Source organism: Panthera onca, chromosome E1, assembly GCF_046562875.1.
Source record: "Panthera onca isolate mPanOnc1 chromosome E1, mPanOnc1 haplotype 2, whole genome shotgun sequence".
Lineage (NCBI taxonomy): Eukaryota > Metazoa > Chordata > Mammalia > Carnivora > Felidae > Panthera > Panthera onca.
Window position 1 is genome coordinate 55,120,163 of NC_138352.1, and position 19,584 is coordinate 55,139,746.

General features: G+C 50.8%; 1 protein-coding gene across 2 annotated transcripts in view; it reads right to left on the minus strand.

The window, feature by feature from the left end:
• Positions 1-19,584, minus strand: part of PLXDC1 (plexin domain containing 1) — a 63,413-nt gene that overhangs the window by 39,507 nt on the left and 4,322 nt on the right. For both annotated transcript variants that reach the window (XM_081791264.1, XM_078437203.2), the window contains exon 2: positions 15,193-15,371. In XM_081791264.1, the coding sequence (XP_081647390.1) occupies positions 15,193-15,371 (179 nt within the window). The remainder of the gene's footprint in view (positions 1-15,192; positions 15,372-19,584) is intronic.

Sequence of the window (19,584 nt, forward strand, 5' to 3'; positions counted from 1 at the left end):
CTGGGTGGCTCAGTCGGTTGGGCATCCGACTTCGGCTCAGGTCCTGATCTCACGGTTCGTGGGTTCGAGCCCCGCGTCGGGCTCTGGGCTGACAGCTCGGAGCCTGGAGCCTGTCTCTCTCTGCTCCTTCCCTGCTTGCACTCTGTGCCTCTCTCTCAAAAACAAAAATAAAGAAAAACATTAAAAAAGAAAAGAGAGAGAGGCCAGCACTGAGGTGGGCCTGAAGACACAGAGAAAACAGCCCTGGTTTCTGACTGACTTCCGGGTTTCTGAGGTCAGGCTGTCCGTTATCTCCATTCTTTGGATCTCACGGTAGGTCTCTAGCCCTCGGTAAATATATATTACTTTTTGAGAGAGAGCGAGCGCATGCCAGAGGGCAAGCAGGGGAGAGGCAGAGGGAGAGGGAGGGAGAGAATCCCAAGCAGTTCCACACCCAGCACAGAGCTGACAATGGGGCTTGATCCCAAGACCCTGATTTCACGACCTGAGCCGAGATCAAGAGTCTGACGCTCAACCACCTGAGCCACCCAGATGCGCCTCTACCCCTCACTATAAACCTTTCTCCTGACACAGTTCAAATAGCTCCTCGGAACCAAAAGGGCACTAACTAGAAGAGTCTTGTTCATGGGGTGATCAGAGGGTCATCCAGAGAGACCCCAGACGTCCTTCACTGGCACAGACAGTGAGAATATGAATGGGAAGAGAGAAGTGAGAAACTCAGTTTCTGGGAGAATTTTCCCTGACGACACACAGGCCGCCATGTTTTTCTTCTATAAAGCCAGTCACTGATGGCTTCTTGACTGACTACAGAGGGGAAAAGAGCCAGTGTGGGATTCCCCAACCTTAGGGGCATTTCCCATTTTCTCCTGCAGGCCTCTGTTCATGCTGCCACCAGCACCAGCAGTTTTGATGTAGGAAGTTCACCCGTGACAGAGCTGGATAAATGTTTCCCAACAACCATTCTCTCCTTCTTCCTTTAGAAGCAGAACCTTCCAGGGTTTTTTAATGTTTGCATTTTATTTGTTTTGAGAGAGAGAGAGAGAGAGAGAGAGAGAGCATCTGAGCAGGGGATGGGGCAGAGAGAGAGAGAGAGAGAGAGAGAATCCCAAGCAGGCTCCTCATGCTCAGTGCAGAGCCCCATGTGGGGCTCAATCTCACGAATCATGAGATCATGACCTGAGCCAAAATCAAGAGTTGGACGTGTAACGGACTGAGCCGCCCAGGTGCCCCCCTTCCAGTTTTCATTAGGCAAATGGCCACTCACCTAAGACTACGTTTCCTAGCCCTCCTTACAGTTAAGTGTGGCTACATGACAATGTCTGGCCAGTGGAAGGCCAGGAGGATGATTGTCCTCAGTAGGAAAGGGGAGCCATCTTGGACCACAACATAGAAGACGTAAGTTGCAGAGGGGAGAACAGCAAGATAGAGGGAAGCTGGGTCCCCAACACCATGGAGATGCTATGTCAAGCCTGCTTACTTATGCTCACACTATTACATGTGGGAGAAGAATAAACGCTCGTGCCCAAGTCCATCATCAGTTGAGCATTTATTAAAATAGCTGAATGTGTATCCTAATTAATACAAGCAACTTGCCCCAGGAGTTCACCCAGTTCGGGCCTGTCACTGACTTGCGGTCTGTGGGGAAGTCCCACTACCCCTGAGGGCGGCCCTCCAGACACTGTGGACTGCAGGCTAGAAGCCATGACAGTGGTGGCCTGACCTCACAGAGGGTCGGGGGCATAGCCTGAGCCAGATGACTTGGCAAGTCCACCAAAGAGAACTGTTTCCTTGAAAAGCCCCGCTCCGCAATCCACATTCGTTCTGGCAGGCGGCATGATGTAGATTTCAAACATTCTTGGTCATGAAATCCTTTCTTCCAATTAATCTTCCGTGGAAACTTAATACATGCATCACATCAAAGTATGACTGTTCTGGGGGAAGGAAAAAGGGCCTGGAGCCCGGCCTGCTATGAGACTTCCTTCTCCACCACCCTCCATTCCATGGCAGTCCGTGCAGGAAGCACCTCTGCGAACCCTTAGGGTTCCACGGGGTGCACTTTGAAAACCACTGCTCCGAAAAAAAAAAAAAAAGAAAGAAAGAAAGAAAGAAAGAAAGAAAGAAAGAAAGAAAAGAAAAGAAAAGAAAAGAAAAGAAAACCACTGCTCTAGGATCAAGTGCAGGGTCTGTGGAGTCAAACGGACCCAAGTTCAAAAGCTGGCTCTACTACCTAGTAGCTGGTGCCGAACATTACTCTCCTCTCTGAGCTTCAGTCCCTCGTCAGTAACGTCGCTCACAGACTTCTTGAAAGGATTAGACACAACATATCAATGTGAAGCTCTTAGCCCAGTGCCTGGTCCACAGTAGGTGCTTGCTAAGTAGGAGCTATTACGATGATTTTGTGGGACGTTTCCAAGACAGGTTTTCATGGTGGAGGCTGCCTCCTCAAAACCAACCCCAGCTCCATCCTAAACGTCCGCTGTTACAATGTCTCTTCTGCCTCAATTATTCATGCCTGGAGCCCGCCAGGCACTTCATTTCTGACAGCGGGACAGCATTTACCTTGGCTGAGCTCAAGACGTTTCTGGACAGGAACTCCGGCTAAGCTGTCACCATCGGCCCATCAACTGCCAGCCAACTGGCAGGTGAAAATGCTGGGGCAGGCAACCAAGGGCACCCTGCGGGGCCTGCTGGAGAGGCCTGGCCAGCCAGGCTTGTCAGGACGGTGCTCCAGGCAGCTGGGTCCAACCCAGGAGGTGCTGGTGGGATTACTGGGGGAAGGAGCATCCCGTTCACTGCCACCCCCATTCCATGAAGCCTTATGAGACCCTAGAATGTTTTTCTAGATCCCTGCTACTCAAAATATGCCCCACGGACCAGCAGCATTTGCATTACCTGGGAGCACATTGGAAATGCAGAATCCTAGGCCCCACCCCCAAACCTGCTGGGTCAAAATCCTAATTTGAACAAGCTTATCAGGGGATTCTTTTGCAAATAAAGCTGAAAATCACTTGTCTAGAAGCACCCCCTGTCTGGACCAATATGCCACTCATTTTCCACAATGAGATAGTGGTTAAATCATTGGACTCCAAAGGCAGAAAGACCTGGGTTCTTGTCCTGGCTCTGTCACTCATGAGCTCTGCAACGTTGGGCAAGCTCTTCACCTCTCTGGTCCAAGATAGTATTAGAAACATTTGCCTCCTGGGCGGTAGGTGGGTGAAGTAAACGTAAGGCCAAAGAATGAGGTCTGCACTCAGGAAGGGCTCCTATAACATCACCTGTTATTCTTATTTTCCCTTGCCTCATGTATCCACATAATAACCTCTATTTGCCCTCTGGAGGTATTCGAGCCTCAGGTTGAAATAAACCCGCACAGAACACTTGTCACCACAGAAGCGCAGAAAGCCCTGGAAAGGGAGGGACCCAGGCCGGACAAAAGGGCACTGGCATCAGTACTGAGGGCCTAGTGTAAAGAGGTGTCAGGATGGATGAGGCTGACCTAGGGAGGCCCTGGAAGTGGGGGGTTGGACCAGACTCAGAAAGAGGGTACGGACCAGCTTTCTAGACCAAGCATTTCTTAATGCCCCTCACGCTTCTTGGAAATGGAAGAATCATCTTATCCTGGCTCTGACTCAACATGTGGGCTGTGGGAGGAGTATCAGCCAACCCAAGATTTTGACGGCATAAATATATATCATACAACCACACAGAATTAGGACAAGGAAAAACAAAAGCAAAAACAGACTCCCCCATCCCTCATCTGTCCCATGCTGGCATATCTCCTTCTCGTCTTTTCTATGTGTATATAATTTCACACGGTTATAATCCTGCTGATCATCCATTTGTGTGGCCTGCTTCCGCCAGGTTTCATGAATACCTACAGCAGTTTTTGATGTTGAACGTGATCTTTTAACTATCATTTATAACAGCTCCCTGGCCATCTACTCAGAAGAAAACCCACAATTTTCCTAACTATTTCTCTATTGTTGGGCATTTTGGTAGCTTCAAATTCTTACGCTCTCATAAATATTCCTGTGATTAATTTCTTTTTTTAATGTTTATTTATTTATTTTGAGAGAGAGAGAGAGAGAGAGAGCACAAGGAGGGGCAGAGAGAGATGGAGAGAAAAAATCCCAAGCAGGCTCCTCACAGTCAGTGCAGAGCCTGACGTGGGGCTCCAACTCACAGACTGCGAGGTCATGACCTGAACTGACGTCTGGACACTTAACCGACTGAATCACCCAGGTGCCCCTCCTGTGACGAATTTATTGATGTACTTTCCACATCCAGGATTGTTTCCCCTGCTTGAAAGCGTTTGGCACAAAGCAGTGCTTCTCAAACCTTGATGTGCATACAAATCACCCGAGAATCAAATTCTGATTCCATAGGGTCTAAGTTCCTGCGTTTCTTTCTCTCTCTTTCTTTGTTTCTTTGTTTCCTTCTTTCTTTAAAAAATTTTTAAGCAATCTACACCCAATGTGGGGCTCAAACTCATAACCCCAAAACCAAGAGTTGCATGATCCACCAACTGAGCCAGCCTGGCACCCCTAGGCTCCCAGGTGCTGCCAACACTACTGGTCCCCCACCATACTTTGAGTAGTGAGGATACGAGGCATAGCACCTGAAGTTTCAAGGCCAGGAAATCCTCTTTGTTGCTAGCATACTGGTTTTGTAGTTCCAGGTAAGATCTGGGGGGAAAGCAATACCTTTTCCACCCCCCTACCTTTCTGGTTAACCTTCTCAAGAAATTAACTCACCCGGGGCGCCTGGGTGGCTCAGTCGGTTAAGCGTCCGACTTCAGCTCAGGTCACAATCTCACGGTCCGTGAGCTCGAACCCCGCGTCGGGCTCTGGGCTGATGGCCCAGAGCCTGGAGCCTGCTTCTGATTCTGTGTCTCCCTCTCTCTCTGCTCCTCCCCCGCTCATGCTCTGTCTCTCTCTGTCTCAAAAACAAATAAACGTTAAAAAAATTAGAAAAAAAAAAGAAAAGAAATTAACTCACCCAATTTTTATAACAATTCCATGAGCCATTCTCAGTCCCATCTTATAGATGAGGAAACTGAGGGGGTGCCTGGGTGGTTCAGTCGGTTAAGCGTCTCATGAGTTCGAGCCCCACGTCGGGCGCTGTGCTGACAGCTCAGAGCCTGGAGCCTGCTTCGGATTCTGTGTCTCCCTCTCTCCCTGTCCCTCCCCACTCATGTTCTGCTTCTCTCTCTCTCAAAAATAAATAAACATTAAAAAAATTTTTTTTTAATAGATGAGAAAACTGAGGTTTAGAGCGATGATGTGGCAAGGATACCTAGTACGTACCGTCCCTGGGACCACAGTAGGTTGACCAGCCATCCTAGTTCACCTGGTGACTGGGATCTCCCAGGATGTTGAAAGTTCATTGCTAAAACCAAGACCATTCTGGGAAAACCAAGATGACTGGTCACCTAGACCAGGGCCTAATTCAGAGTCAGCTAATGTTTATCATTCCTGCCCCTGTGCCAGGCCCTGAATGTACATTCCTGTAGAACACCTTTGCAATTACATTTAGACAACAGCATCCCCATTTGACAATGAAGTGAGGTTAAGAAATCTGCCCAAGACAAAAACACAACCCAATTAAAAAATGGGCAAAGCAGGGGCACCTGGGTGGCTCAGTCGGTTAGGGGGCTGGCTTTTGGTTTCAGCTCAGGTCATGATCTTACGGTTCATGAGTTCAAGCCCTGAGTCGGGCTATGTGCCGACTGACACGGGCTATGTGCTGACAGCATGGAGCCTGCTTGGGATTCTCTCTCCCTCTCTCTGCCCTTCTCCCGCTTGTGCCTGTGCACACACTTGCGCACAAATGCTCTCTCTCTCAAAATAAATAAATAAACTTTTTTAAAAAAGAATAATTTTTTAAATGAGCAAAGTGGCAAAGGAGACATTTTCCCGAAGAAGATATACAAATGGACAACAAGCACGTGAAAAGATGCTTAACATCATTAGTCATTCGGGAAACACAAAGCAAAACCACGATGAGATACCACCTCTTTACACCCCCTAGGATATTATAATTTAAAAAAAAGAAAGAAAGAAAGAAAGAAAGAAAGAAAGAAAGAAAGAAAGAAAATAACAAGTGTTAGCAAGGGTGTGGAGAATTTGAAACCCTCACACATTGCTGGTGGGAATGTAAAATGGCTCAGCTACTATGGAAACCAATTTGGAGATTCCTCAAAAAAAAACGTTAAACATAGAATTACCATTTGACCAGCAATTCCGCTCCTAGGTACATGGCCCAAATAGTTGAAAACAGGTCCTTAAAGAAATACATGGCCACATGTTCACAGCAGTACTATTCACAACAGCCAAAAGGCAGAAACAGCCCAAGTGTCTATCAACAAATGAATGAATAAACAAATTATGGTCTATCTGGACAATGGAATATTATTCAGCCATAAAATAGATGTAGACGTGAAAACATCATGCTAGGTGAAGGACACCAGACACAAAAGGTCATACATCATATGATCTCATTTATATGTGAAACATCCAGAATAGGTAAATCTATAGAAACAGAACACAGGTTGGTGGTTGTGAGGGAATGAAGGGACAGGGTTTAAATGGTACAGTATCTCCTTTTGGGGTGATGAAAATGTTCAGGAAGTAGATAATGATTGCACAACATTGTGATGTATTAAATGCATTTCACTTAGAAGTGGTTAATTTTATGCTATGTAAATCTCACCTCAACAAGAAGGAAAGAAAGAAACCAACCAACCAACCAACCAACCAACCAACCAAAAAATCTACCTAAGGGAAAGGAAAAGGGTCACAAGACTAATCTTTGTGGGAGATGGACGTCCTGGGTCTGAGCAACCAGGATGGTCCTTGGCACCCGTACTGAGCCCGGAAGCGGGTGGGTGGGGAGATGACAGGATCAGAGAACTCATCATGTGCCTCGCATTTTGCTCTAAATTTTGCTTTAAATCTCACCCTAATAAGATCAGTATCTACTACCCCATTTGGGAAATTTGAAACTAGTAGGGGTTTGCAGGGGCTCCCAATGCCGGGTTCATTAACTCAGGGGGTAAGCATCCAGCCCAGGGTCAGGCAGCTGGTACACGACTGGGGGCCGGGACTGCTGGACCGTTTCCACAGTGCTGGAGATGAGACGTCTGGGCTCCACACACCCCCTCCCAAACACCCCTTCTTCCTACAAAATCTCTTTTTTTTTAATGTTTTTTTTTTTTAAATTTTTGAGAGATAGAGCATGAGCAGGGGAAGGGCAGAGAGAGAGGGAGACACAGAATCGGAAGCAGGCTCCAGGCTCTGAGCTGTCAGCACAGAGCCCAGCGCGGGGCTTGAATTCATAAACCACGAGATCATGACCTGAGCCAAAGTCGGATGCTGAACCGACTGAGCCACCCAGGCGCCCCTATCCTATAAAATCTCTTATCTTCTCTCTTCATGACCTTCCCCTCCCTCCACCCACCTCACACGCTACTCTCAGAATTCTCCCAGTACTGGCCTCCTCACCTCATCCCCTCCGCTGGCCCACCATAGTGTGGTCCTTCCATGAGCACTGCTTGTTCTTCAGGCGTCTGTGCTATGAGTCTGTCTGTGCCGTCTCCTCCAGGCCCTTCGATCTGGGGAGGAGGCCTTCTAGAAGTCTCCTTTTGGAAACTCTGTCTTTTGAGAGGTTGTAAAAACCAGGCATGTATTGCACTCGTTTGTCCCTCTTGCTGTCCACTGTCTCAGACAACATGGTGCCTGCCTGGCTGCAGGGCCTCTCAGCATTCTTAGGCCCACCATGGTGGGGAAAGAGCAGGGAAGTTTTACTTGGGCCAGAGAGGAGAGGAACTTAGGGAAGCCGGGCCATAGGGAAGCCTGGAGCGAGGGGACGGAGCTCTTCCTATCACAAAGAGAACTATTCAATTACAGGGGAACCTCCAAATCTGAATGTTCTCAAGCTTGGTTCCTCCCAAACTCTGGCCGAGATCTGAAACACAGAACCAAGAAAACCTTGCACTATGACTGGAAATCCCCAGGCTGGAAAAGGAATTTTGTCCAAGGCCTCCCCTTTCCAGCCTCTCAGAATAAACTGTGCCACAAGCCAGGGTCTCTGACTTAGCACTATGGCTCCCCCAACCCCCACCCTACCCCCTCCAAAAACAGTTTCCAGGGTTCCAGGGCCTCAGAATTGGTCTTTGGTGGAAAATCTGTGGAAACCTGGTCCAGAAAAGAGTCCTATTTCCACTGGGACGTTGGTGGTAGTGTGGGCGTGAGAAGAAAATCTAAGGAGAGGGCTCTGGTCAGGGCCCTTGGGGCTGCCAGCTCACCCTGGGAGGGCTGGCTGGAGGCCTCAAGGCCTCAAAGAGAGACGGTCTGAGTTGGAAGGAGCACTGTGTGAGGTGGCCAGGCCGGGGATGCTGGGCAGAAGGGATTGAGCAGAGGACGCCCATCAGGGAGGCTGGGCAGAGGGGCTGGGTAGGAGGGCTGGTTAGAGGTCTGGGCAGGGATCTGGGGAGAAGGGGTTGGGCCGGAGGGGGCAAGACAGGAAGACGGTCAGAGAGACCGGGCAGGGAAGGTCTGGGATGGGGGCTGGGCAGAAGGCCCGAGCAAGAAGGGAAGCCCACGGCCAGGAGGGTGTACTGAGGAACAACGAAGGAAGATGAGAGGCCTCTGGGGTGGGTGTGTGGGGCAGCAAAGGGAATGAAAGCCCACCTGCCAGGCCCTTGGCCCCTTGATTTGGCCCCAGAGCAGAGGCATGTAACAGGCTGTGATATAGAGAAGTAGCAAAATGCTTTCCTGTTGAGGCTCAAGAAACCCTTTTAAAACAGACCAAACCAAATTAGCTGAAATATCTTCTTCCTACCACTCCCCTCTCGCCCAGCCCTTTGCCACCAAGCCATTGTCTAGATCTGGTCTCCTCCAGCCAAGCAGACCCCAGCTCTCAGGGCCACTGAGCAGAGACTCGGGAGAAGCGGGTGTCTCTGGGGCCCTCTGCTGGGCCCCTGAGTGGCTGAGGCTGCCCCACTGTCCAGGGCAGGGTGGGCACAGAGCCTGGACAGGGATGGGAGGGGGGCCTTGAGGCCTGGCTGTGCTGAAAGGGGTGGTCCTCAGTGTCCCCCATCAAACACCGCCCGGCGCAAGGCCTAGTGGGTTCCGGGCAGAGTTGGGAATGGAGTGGAGGCCGTCCTGAAGCCCAGTTGGGTGGCGGCTGTATGCACACATGTTCTGGTGTGTGTAAGCACTGCCGTTCTCTCACGTGTGTGGGAATCCAAGAACCAGTAGAGTTGGAGTCCTTGGAGGCACTGAGTCCCAGGACAGACCCCAACGCAACCTCTTCTCTTCTACAGTCCCGTCTTCCGAGGTCTCTGGGGATGGAGAAATCCCTACTTCCTCTGTTCCTCCAAAGGAGGAGCTCCTACTGTGTGCCAGGCACTGACAGCCCGGTCCTCAAAGTCTCGGGTCTCGTGGTGCTTCCATTCCAGGCAGAGGACAGGCAACATAAACAAATAAATAGATAATTCGGTGCAGGAAGTGACAAGTTCTATGGAGAAAAATAGTCTATTCCCTCTGCAGCAGTCACAGCCCTGCAGCTGTTAGAACACAGCCAGAGTCAGAGCCTTCTCTAGACCAGGCTAAATGCCCACGGGCTTCTTCAACCATTCTGGAGTCCCCTGGTTTCTAGATAGCCATCTCATAGGGGGCACAAGCCCTCCAGCTTTATGGTCAGGTCAGGAAATACCTCCATAGGACCTCCAGAGCCCCAGCACTGGTGCCCGGATTTCTGTGGGTTTCCGTGAACACAGCCAGCTTTCCCACCTCCACCCTTGGCAGCCACTTCACACTCCTGACTCATCCCCAGCCCACAAGCAGTGAGGAGCCCCACAACTTTTCCTCATGAAGTAGCGCTAAGCCACATCTCTCCCACCTTAGTTTAAACGAAAGTGCCAGGATTTATATTTATCCTGGTAGTTTCATCTGGCATGAAGCCGACAATCACTCAGCCTGCCAAGGCAGGCTTCCGGATCCCAGTCTGACTTCTGAACTTACTTGCAGCTAAGGTAGAAGTCTGATCCTCCCGTCCTGCCGGCAGAGCTGGGCACAGCCCCCCGGGGCAGTCAAAGGGGTTTCCTGCCGGGGGCACCTTGCTCCTTCCCAAGGACGCTAGACGTGTGGCTGTCGAGGGGGCCACAATGCTCCCGGGATGGGGGAAGTCATGTAGTCAAGTATAGCCACGTGATACCTGGGAAAGCTTCAGGTTCTGGTGGTCGTTCTAGTAACTGCTTTCAAAACTGGCTTGAAATATTACAGATCAGAAGTCCCCACATCTAGATGACCATCAGGATCACATGGGAACTTTTAAAGGAACAAATTCCCAGTCTCCATCTCCAACGTTTCTGAACCAGTCTGGGGTGGAGCCCGAGAATTTGTGTTGTTTTTTAAGTTCTGGGGTTATTGAATCCATACCGGCTCTTAATGATCCCCACTGCCCTTTCTGAATCCCCACAGACGATTGCTTCCAGAAGTCTGCCTCTTTGTGGCTCTCTTCTGCAAGGGCCTCTCTGCATGGACTGGGACATGGCCCTTTGACCATGGTGTCCGGCCAAGAGCAAGTATCAGTCCTTTCACTAATGGCCCAACAAAGCTGGGGCAGGGGGGAGTGGGGAAGGGTGTCCAGGACCCCTTACACCTCTCCTGCCTTGGCCTTCCACCCCATCACCCCACCATGGCTCCTTGGTTCTAGAGGATGGAGAAGACAAGGCACAATGGGAAGTGAGTTGGGGCTTCGTTCTCTGAGGTTCTACCAGGTTCCACCTCAAAGATTAGGTGAGGCGGTGAGGCCCTGACCTCAGGTATAATGCTTAAGTTGGCACTAACAAACCCAGTCATCAAGAGAGAGGAAATTTTAAATATACATATTTTTAAGTTTATTTATTTATTTTGAGAGAGAGAGAGAGAGCACATGCAGGTATGTGAGCAGGTTAGGCTGCAGAGAGAGAGGGAGAGACAGCATCCCAAGCAGGCTCTGTGCCATCAGTGCAGAGCCTGATGCAGGGCTTGATCCCACAAACCATGAGATCACGACCTGAGCCGAAATCAAGAGTCGGATGATTAACCGACGGAGCCACCCAGGAGCTCCAGTGTAGAGGATATTTTAAAGCAGTATTTTAAAACAGAAATGAGTTCCAAAAAATCCACGATCGGGGCAACTGCATGGCTCAGTCGGTTGAGCGTCCGACTTCAGCTCGGGCCATAATCTTGCGGTTCGTGAGTTTGAGCCCCATGTTCGGCTCTGTGCTGACAACTCAGTGCCTGAAGCCTGCTTCTGATTCTGTCTCCGTCTCTCTCACTCTGCCCCTCCCCTCACTACACACTGTCTCTCTGTCTCTCAAATATAAACATTAAAAAAAATTTTTTTAATCCATGGTGAAAAAAATATCAAAATTGTAAATAAAGACAGGATCAGTAATAGTGCCAAGCTTTACGGGAGCCTGAAGTAAAAGGAAAACTAAGTCACAGAAACAATAATGCAGAAAGAGGGAGAGTTTAGAGCATTTATGACTCTGCTCCCTTCCTACCAGGCTGCAAGTTGGCTCTGGTCCCTCTTCAGTCCCCACTGCCACAGCTCTTGGAAGCAGACCCTCTTGCAGAGACAGTCACAGCTCTTGCTGGTTTGGGTAACCACCCTCCCTGCCAGCACAAGTGTAGACGTCTTAACGGCTCCTGCTGCTGTTTCTAAGACACTTTATCATCCCCTGCTGTTTTCTTCACCCTGCCCACTCCTGGGTAAACTGTCCCTGCATTCAACTCCCCCACTAGAAAGCAAGACAGGAAAACAAAGTCAAAAGACAAGAGGGAAGGAAGGAAGGGAGGGAGGGAGGAAGGGAGGGAGGGAGGGAGGAAGAAAGGAAGGAAGGAAGGAAGGAAGGAAGGAAGGAAGGAAGGGGGAAGGAGGAAAGGAAGGGGGAAGGAAGGAAGGAAGGAGGAAAGGAAGGAAGGAAGGAAGGAAGGAAGGAAGGAAAAGAAAGGAGGAAGGAGGGAAGGAAGGGGGAAGAAAGGAAGGAGGAAAGGAAAGGAGGAAGGAAGGAAGGAAGGAAGGAAGGAAGGAAGGAAGGAAGAAGGAAGGGAAAGAAAGGAGGAAGCAGGGAAGGAAGGGGGAAGGAAGAAAGGAGGAAAGGAAAGGAGGAGGGAAGGAAGGAAGGAAGGAGGAAGGAAAGGAGGAAGGAGGGAAGGAAAGGGGAAGGAAAGAAAGAAGGGAGGAAGGAAGGAAGGAAGGATGGAAAGAAAGGGGGAGGAAGGAAGGAAAGGAGGAGGAAGGAAGGAAGGAAGGAAGGAAGGAAGGAAGGAAGGAAGGGGAGGAAGGAAGGAAGGAAGGAAGGAAAGAAGGAAGGAAGGAAGGAAGGAAGGGAAAGAAAGGAGGAAGGAGGGAAGGAAGGGGGAAGAAAGGAAGGAGGAAAGGAAAGGAGGAAGGAAGGAAGGAAGAAGGAAGGGAAAGAAAGGAGGAAGGAGGGAAGGAAGGGGGAAGGAAGGAAGGAGGAAAGGAAAGGAGGAGGGAAGGAAGGAAGGAAGGAGGAAGGAAAGGAGGAAGGAGGGAAGGAAAGGGGAAGGAAGAAGGAAGGAAGGAAGGAAGGAGACAGGAGGGGAGGAAGGAAGGAAGGAAGGAAGGAAGGAAGGAAGGAAGGAAGGAAGGAAGGAAGGAAGGAAGGAAGGAAGGAAGGAAGGAGGAAGGGAAAGAAAGGAGGAAGGAGGGAAGAAAGAGGGAAGGAAGGAAGGAAGGAGGAAAAGAAAGGAGGAAGGAGGGAAGGAAGGGGGAAGGAAGGAAGGAGGAAAGGAAAGGAGGAGGGAAGGAAGGAAGGAAGGAAAGATGGAAGAAGGAAGGAAAGGAGGAAGGAGGAAGGAGGGAAGGAAAGAGGAAGGAAAGAAGGAAGGAAGGAAAGAAAGAAGGGAGGGAGGGAGGAAGGAAGGAAGGAAGGGAGGAAGGAAGGAAGGAGGACAGAGCAGGAAAAAAAAATATTTAAAATTTTAAATTATCCTAAGACAGAAAAGATCTTACATCCATGACACAAGAACAGAATGCCTTTTATTTTCCTAAGGAAAGAAATAATCGGAAAATAACAAAGAGCTCTTAGAAATTAAAAATGATCATAGAAAAAAGAATCAGTAACATTCAGAAAATAAAGTTGAGAAAAGCCTCCCAGAAAATGGACCAAAACCAACAAGCAAACTCTGCAAATAAACAACAGAAAAGAGAAGTTCAGTGATCAATCCCTGAGATGAACATTGAATCAAGGAGACCTACAGAAAGAAGGAACTAGGCAGAGAGAAGATTGTCAAAGAAATAAAACAGGAGGACTTGCCAGAACTGGTGGGTGTAAGTCCCAGAGTCAGAGCACATCACTGCACTTTCAGAATGTGGGGGTTACACCTCAAGAGCTTCCAGAGCAGGGAGGGAGCACATATAAACAAAGGACAAGAGTAAGAAGGACATCAAACCTCTCAACAGTGACACTGGAAGCCAGAAGATGCCTGCAAACCTCTGAAGGAAAATTATTTTTAATCTAGAATTCTATATTCAGCCAGACCATCAATCAAGTGTAAGGATAGAATAAAGGCATTTTGGGGGCACCCGGGTGGCTCAGCCGGTTAAATGTCTGACTTCAGCTCAGGTCGTGATCTCACGGTTCGTGGGTTCCAGCCCCGTGTCAAGCTCTGTGCTGATAGCTCAAGAGCCCGGAGCCTGCTTCGGATTCTGTGTCTCCCTCTGTCTCTGCCCCGCCCCCAATTGTGCTCTGTCTCTCTCAAAAATAAACATTTAAATAACTAAAAATAAAAGAAAAATATTTTTTTTAAAAAGGGCATTTTCAGATATGTGAGTTTTCTAAAGAATGTTCCCTCCTGTGTAACCTTTCTCAGGAAGCTAAACAAACAAGGGGGGCAAGCAGGAAAGATTGAGAGAATAGGGCACCCAACACAAGAGACAGATAAGGGGGTTCCAACCTTGGAGGAGAGGGAGATCCCACAACGACCGTGGGGTGGGCAGGTGGGCAAGCAGCCAGCCCAGGTTGGAGCAGGACAACAGGAGAGAGGTTTCTGGGGGGTGGGGGGTGGGGGTGGGAGGAAAGGACAGGTTGTACCACACCAAAAACTCTATTTGAAGCCAGTAGATATATAAGAATATATAGCTATGGTAAGTACAGAAAAGTAAACAAACAGGGGGTTGGGGCAAGGATCCAGGAAAAACAAAAACTGTACAAGAAAGTCAACAATAATATTACCCTGCTTGGATTAGTGGTGAACAATATTTACACGATTATCATGATATAAAGCAGAGCACACAGATTTAACAAAAACACTGGCAGTAGAATGACAGTCGAGGGAGTGCATAAAAGGCAAATTTTCATCTACACAACAGGTAGTCAACAGACAACGTCTAAGGAAATTAATCAAGAGGCGGCAGCGTGAGCAAATTACTTAGAAATACGGTGGTAACCCACCGTATATTGTACATAATATACAAAAACCGTCAGATGCAGGTGCGAACACACGCACACGTGACGACAGATTCACCCCCAGACACAGAGGCCCCCCGTCGGCCTCCCAGAAAGCCCGCTGGAGAGCAGGGCCACACGCTGGGAGGACAGCACCTCCTCTGGGCCTTGACTCTCCTAGCCCTGATGCACCAGCCCCAGAACTGCCCCAGGCAGACGTTCGTTCTCGTTCTCTCGTTCTCTCACTAATTGTCTTCTCTACTCAGTGCCCTGCCCTGAGGCTAAGCAGCCTGAGCCTCTTTGGCCGTTAACCCTTTGGGGCTACAGGGTCTGTAAATGGTGCAGGAATGAGAAGGGAGAGGGGCCTGAGCGGGCAGCTAGATGTGACCAATAATGCCACCTTCATTCAGTGTTTAGCGGAGGCCTCGGGCCACGCAAGAACCCACGGCCAGGAAGCCTGTGCACATGCTGTGCATCCTTGAGCAAGTCACCTCACCTCCCTGGGTGCACGAGGAGGTGGGCGATCTATGAAGCTCTGAGATGCGAAGATTTAATGTCCCAGGCTGGGCCCTGCTCTCATCCCCTCCCCTGGGATCCCTCTCTCCATGCCGACAACCAAGGCCAATCCCAAAGGATATGTGATTTGCAGGGCTGACAAGTTTACTCAGGGCACCTGGGGAGTCCCTCACCGCCACTTCCCTCCCCTTCCACGTTCCTCCAGCACTCACCACCACCCTGGTCCCGTTATCTGGCAGTGTGTCAATGGCCAGGGTGCCCCCACCCGGGTCTTGGCTCAGCTGGGTCCTGTCCGACTCTGATGCCTGCCCGGGGCTCTCTCGGGCTCTCCGACTCCATCCCTGCGTGATCCGCTTGGCAGCCCGCCCAGAGCCTCCGCCTGCATCCTGACCTGGGAGAAGGAGACAGTAAGCTGAGTCCCGGCAGTCCGGAGTGAAGGTCCAAGCAGGGGAGCAGCCCATTTACTCTGCAGAGGCCCCAGCGCCACGCCATCACTGACCGTGGGGACAGCTGCCAGGGCAGGAGACACCCATTGTGCACTGAGCGCCATGTGTCACCTCCGTGCCACACACTGCACACGGCACACCGTTAGTCCTCACCCAGCCCTCCGCAGGAGATAGGATGCTCTCCATTTTGCAGACAGGAATCAAGGGCTCACAGAGGTTAAAGAGAGTCGCCTGTTGGGTTAGGGAGGGAGATAAGTTCCAAATGTCCAAAGGGGTAATTATTCTCAACCTCTGCTGCACACAGAATCATTGGAGGAGCTTTAACAATTCCTACTGTCTGGTTCCCACCCCAGAGATCCTGATATAATTGTTCTGTGGTGTGGCCTGGGCATTAGGATTCTTAAATAATCCCCAGGGGAGCTTTTGGGAAGCCCTGAACCTAACTCTGTAAACAAGGGTGAGCACCTTTGCTCTGGAACATTCCAAACCAGTTCCTGATTTCTCTGCCAGAAATGGCACATAAGCTCATCTTCCAGGAGACTCCAGGGACTAGAAGTCAGAGAGTAGACTTCTTTGAGTTCAGGGCTTCTCAACATTAGCACCACTGACATTCTGGACTGGAGAATTCTTGGCTGTGGAGGCTGTCCTGAGCATTGTAACATGTTCGGCAGCATCCCCGGCCTCTGCCCACTAGATTCCAGTAGCACCTCCTCCCAGACTGTGACAATCAAAGATGTCTCCATAGCGCGGACCACTGTGTAGTCCTGTGACTACCTGCAAACACCTTGGGCAAGTCCCTTTCTCCATAAAACATGGAGCTTAGCCTCCATCAAAGATGGCAAATAGGTTTCATCTCAAAAGCCATCTCCGGGGCGCCTGGGTGGCGCAGTCGGTTAAGCGTCCGACTTCAGCCAGGTCACGATCTCGCGGTCCGTGAGTTCGAGCCCCGCGTCAGGCTCTGGGCTGATGGCTCGGAGCCTGGAGCCTGTTTCCGATTCTGTGTTTCCCTCTCTCTCTGCCCCTCCCCCGTTCATGCTCTGTCTCTCTCTGTCCCAAAAATAAATAAAAAATGTTAAAAAAAAAAAAAAAAAAAGCCATCTCCAATCAATTAGTGACAGCCAGGAGTGCTCTAATCGAGACAAACCCTGAAGCCCCATCAGTGTTTAGCAGGAAAGATTGTCACAGTCGATTAACGATGTTTGCCAGGGCCCCGGATGGGGAAGTGGCCGCACTGGCCATTCTGCAGCCATTCCTAGACTCGGTGTTCTCTGTCCCGCCTAGGTCATTACCTTTATTCTGAATGGCACAGAAACCATGTTTTTCCTTTTTAGAAAGATTTGTGCCCCTAAAGATGTGTCTTATATTGTCACTGCAATTGTCACACCCAGCCTGGACGTGTGTATGGGACACAGATCACCAGAGAGGTGGGTCTGATATTTCCTGTGATATTCATCGATTTCAGGCCGACCCCGTGTCCAATGCCCTTGTCCGCCACTCGCTAGAGCTTCTGGATGTAACCCTCTTTCCTAGAGCACCCACTGTGCGTAACTACGTGTCTGTCCCTCTGGCAGACGAGCTCCCCCAGGACTCTCCCCACCTCCTGCAAATGTGCATTCTCAGTGTCTGGCAAACAGTAGGTGCCCAATCACTGTACCATTGAGGACGCGATAGTGGAGGTAACTCTTGGGAGCCTGCAAGGACAGAGGTTGAGACAAGGCTTGGCCAGCACCGGGCCTGGGGCTGGGGCCAGGACTCTGCTGTGGGGCCCTGGTTTGTCATTAGACATTTCATCCAATTAAGTCATTCTTGGCTGCTGGTGCTTGCTGGACCCTTGCCGGCCCTCTCTCACTTCTCTGCCCCTAATCGCAACCAGATGCTCTGGAGGAGGTGGGGAGTGGGGCGGCCCCCAGGCCTCTTCCCCAGGTTGCCCACTGGCTGAGACGGGCCTAAGCCCAGGGCTGGGAAGGCAGCCTGCCATTGGCTCAGACCCCAAGCCAAGGCTGTCTTGCCCCTCTCGGGTGGGGCCCACAGCTGCTTCTGAAGATAGAACGGTTTGTGCTGGGCTGCTCTGCCCAGCTCCCCGGGTCCTCCTGCAAGCAGCCCTCAGGCCTGGGCTGGAGCCAGAACAGGAAAGGAACGTGTGCAGAGCACGTAGAAGAGCTTAGCCGGCCTGGAAAGGGATGCTAGAGGTCTGCACGCATCACAATCCTGCAACTGAGACAGGAGGGTGCCTGCAACGTGGGGGCCCAAGGCCTGAGAAGAGGGCTGGGAAGGGGGGCCCAGCCAAGATGAGGGGTCAGGGAAGGGACGCCCGCGCCCAGAAGCTGTTTGACCTTGGACCCATCTGCTTACCTCTCTGAGCCTCAATTCCCTCATCACTAAAACGGGGGTGACAATCATGTCTACAGGGCAGGCTGCCATGAGCATCAAGTGAGAAACAAATGAGAAGGCTTTAGAATTAGAGGGTTCAGGGCCAAGGTCAGAGGCAAAGAGTCCACTAAGTCGGACAGGGAAGGGGATGGAGAGGGAGACTGCCCAGGAACCTGCCCTACCCTGGCCCGGCCCTGAGTCTGACCCTCTCAGCCCCCACGACATCTGTCTCCCTGCCACTCTTCCCCCTCCCAATTGGCGAGGACAGGACATCACCCCCTCAGCTTGTGGAAGGAGCCAACGCAGCTGGTTGCTCACGTGTATCTGTGTGTCGGGACCCACGTGCCTGTGCACACGCAGACTTGCCTGAAGGTCCGGGCCGTCCCCCCTGCATGCTCACACATGTGTTGCACACTCTTCCAACCCTCGGCCACTCTCTGCTCTACCTTCTGTCTCGCATCGGACAGCTTCACCTTCCCAGCACCCACGTCACGTGAGTGCACCTGCCCGTAAGTGACGGTGAGAAGCTCCCGGAGATCACGCCGTTCTTTATTCATCCACGCATTCACCCATGGCCCCAGGCAGCATGCTGTCACAGCGGCAATAGGAAGAATAAAAATGACAGCTAACTTTTCGAAAACACTCACTCTTTGCTACCACTCTTCCAAATGCTTTAAAACACATTAACGCATTTAATCCTCCCAATAACCCCTTGAGATCGGTGCTAGTTTTAGATCTATTTTACGAATTGGGAACTGAGACACAGAGATGTTAAGGAATCTCCCCAGGTCACACAACGAGTCCATGGCGAGATTGGCACACAGGGCAGGTTGACCTTAGGGTCTGCTCAGGCCACAGAAAGTGTAACAAGAAGCGCCCAGCGACCCCAGGCTATTTCCTAAGGTGCAGGGGCAGCCCAGGGAAGGACAGGCGTGTGGGCTGGGCTTACTGGGGACCACTGGGCCTGAATTTTGGAGCTGCCCTGGGAGACTGTGTCCCCTGGCATGCAGGAGGGCGGCCCAGCAGCAGTAGAACCCCAGGTCTCTCCACGTGCCACTGCCCTGCTCTGGCACAAGAAACCACGGGCTGACTTCAGGAGGCCACGTCATGCCACCCCAGTGCCTGGCCAAGCCACCCTTGTCCCACCCGTCACCCAAGCTCGCCATTCCAGCCCCACAGCCACAGCCTCCGCCCTTAATGCCCTCCAACTAGTCTCTCACACTCTCTCCAGGGCATTCTTTCTAGAGGACACACGTGATTCCATTTCTCCCATGCGTCCAGCTCTCCACAGCCCTCCAGCTGAAGGCCCTTCCTGACCGGATCCCTCCTCTCTCCTCCGGCCTCCTGCCTCCCTAAAGCCCTCGCCAGGATCCAGCCCTGCTCTCTCTGGCCACAGGGCCTCACACACGTGGCTTTCCCAGCCGGAACCACTCTGCTCCATAAATGAACCCTTCTTCTGATGACCTTTTGATCATCTTTCAAGTCCCATAAGATGTCATCTCTCCCCAAAGCATCCCCTGACATCTCTCCTCCTCACCCCAAATGCTACATGCATCATCCCGGCCCTGATCCCAACATGTTGTGACTGCCTATGCATCTGCAGGCTCTAGGTACCTGATACAGAGCAAAGGCTTAGAAAGTACATATAGATGAAGGAAGGAAGGAAGGAAGGAAGGAAGGAAGGAAGGAAGGAAGGAAGAAAAGAAAGAAAGAAAGAGAAAGAAAGGAAGGAAGGAGGGAGGGAGGGAGGGAGGAAAGAAGGAAGGAAGGAAGGAAAGAAAGAAAGAA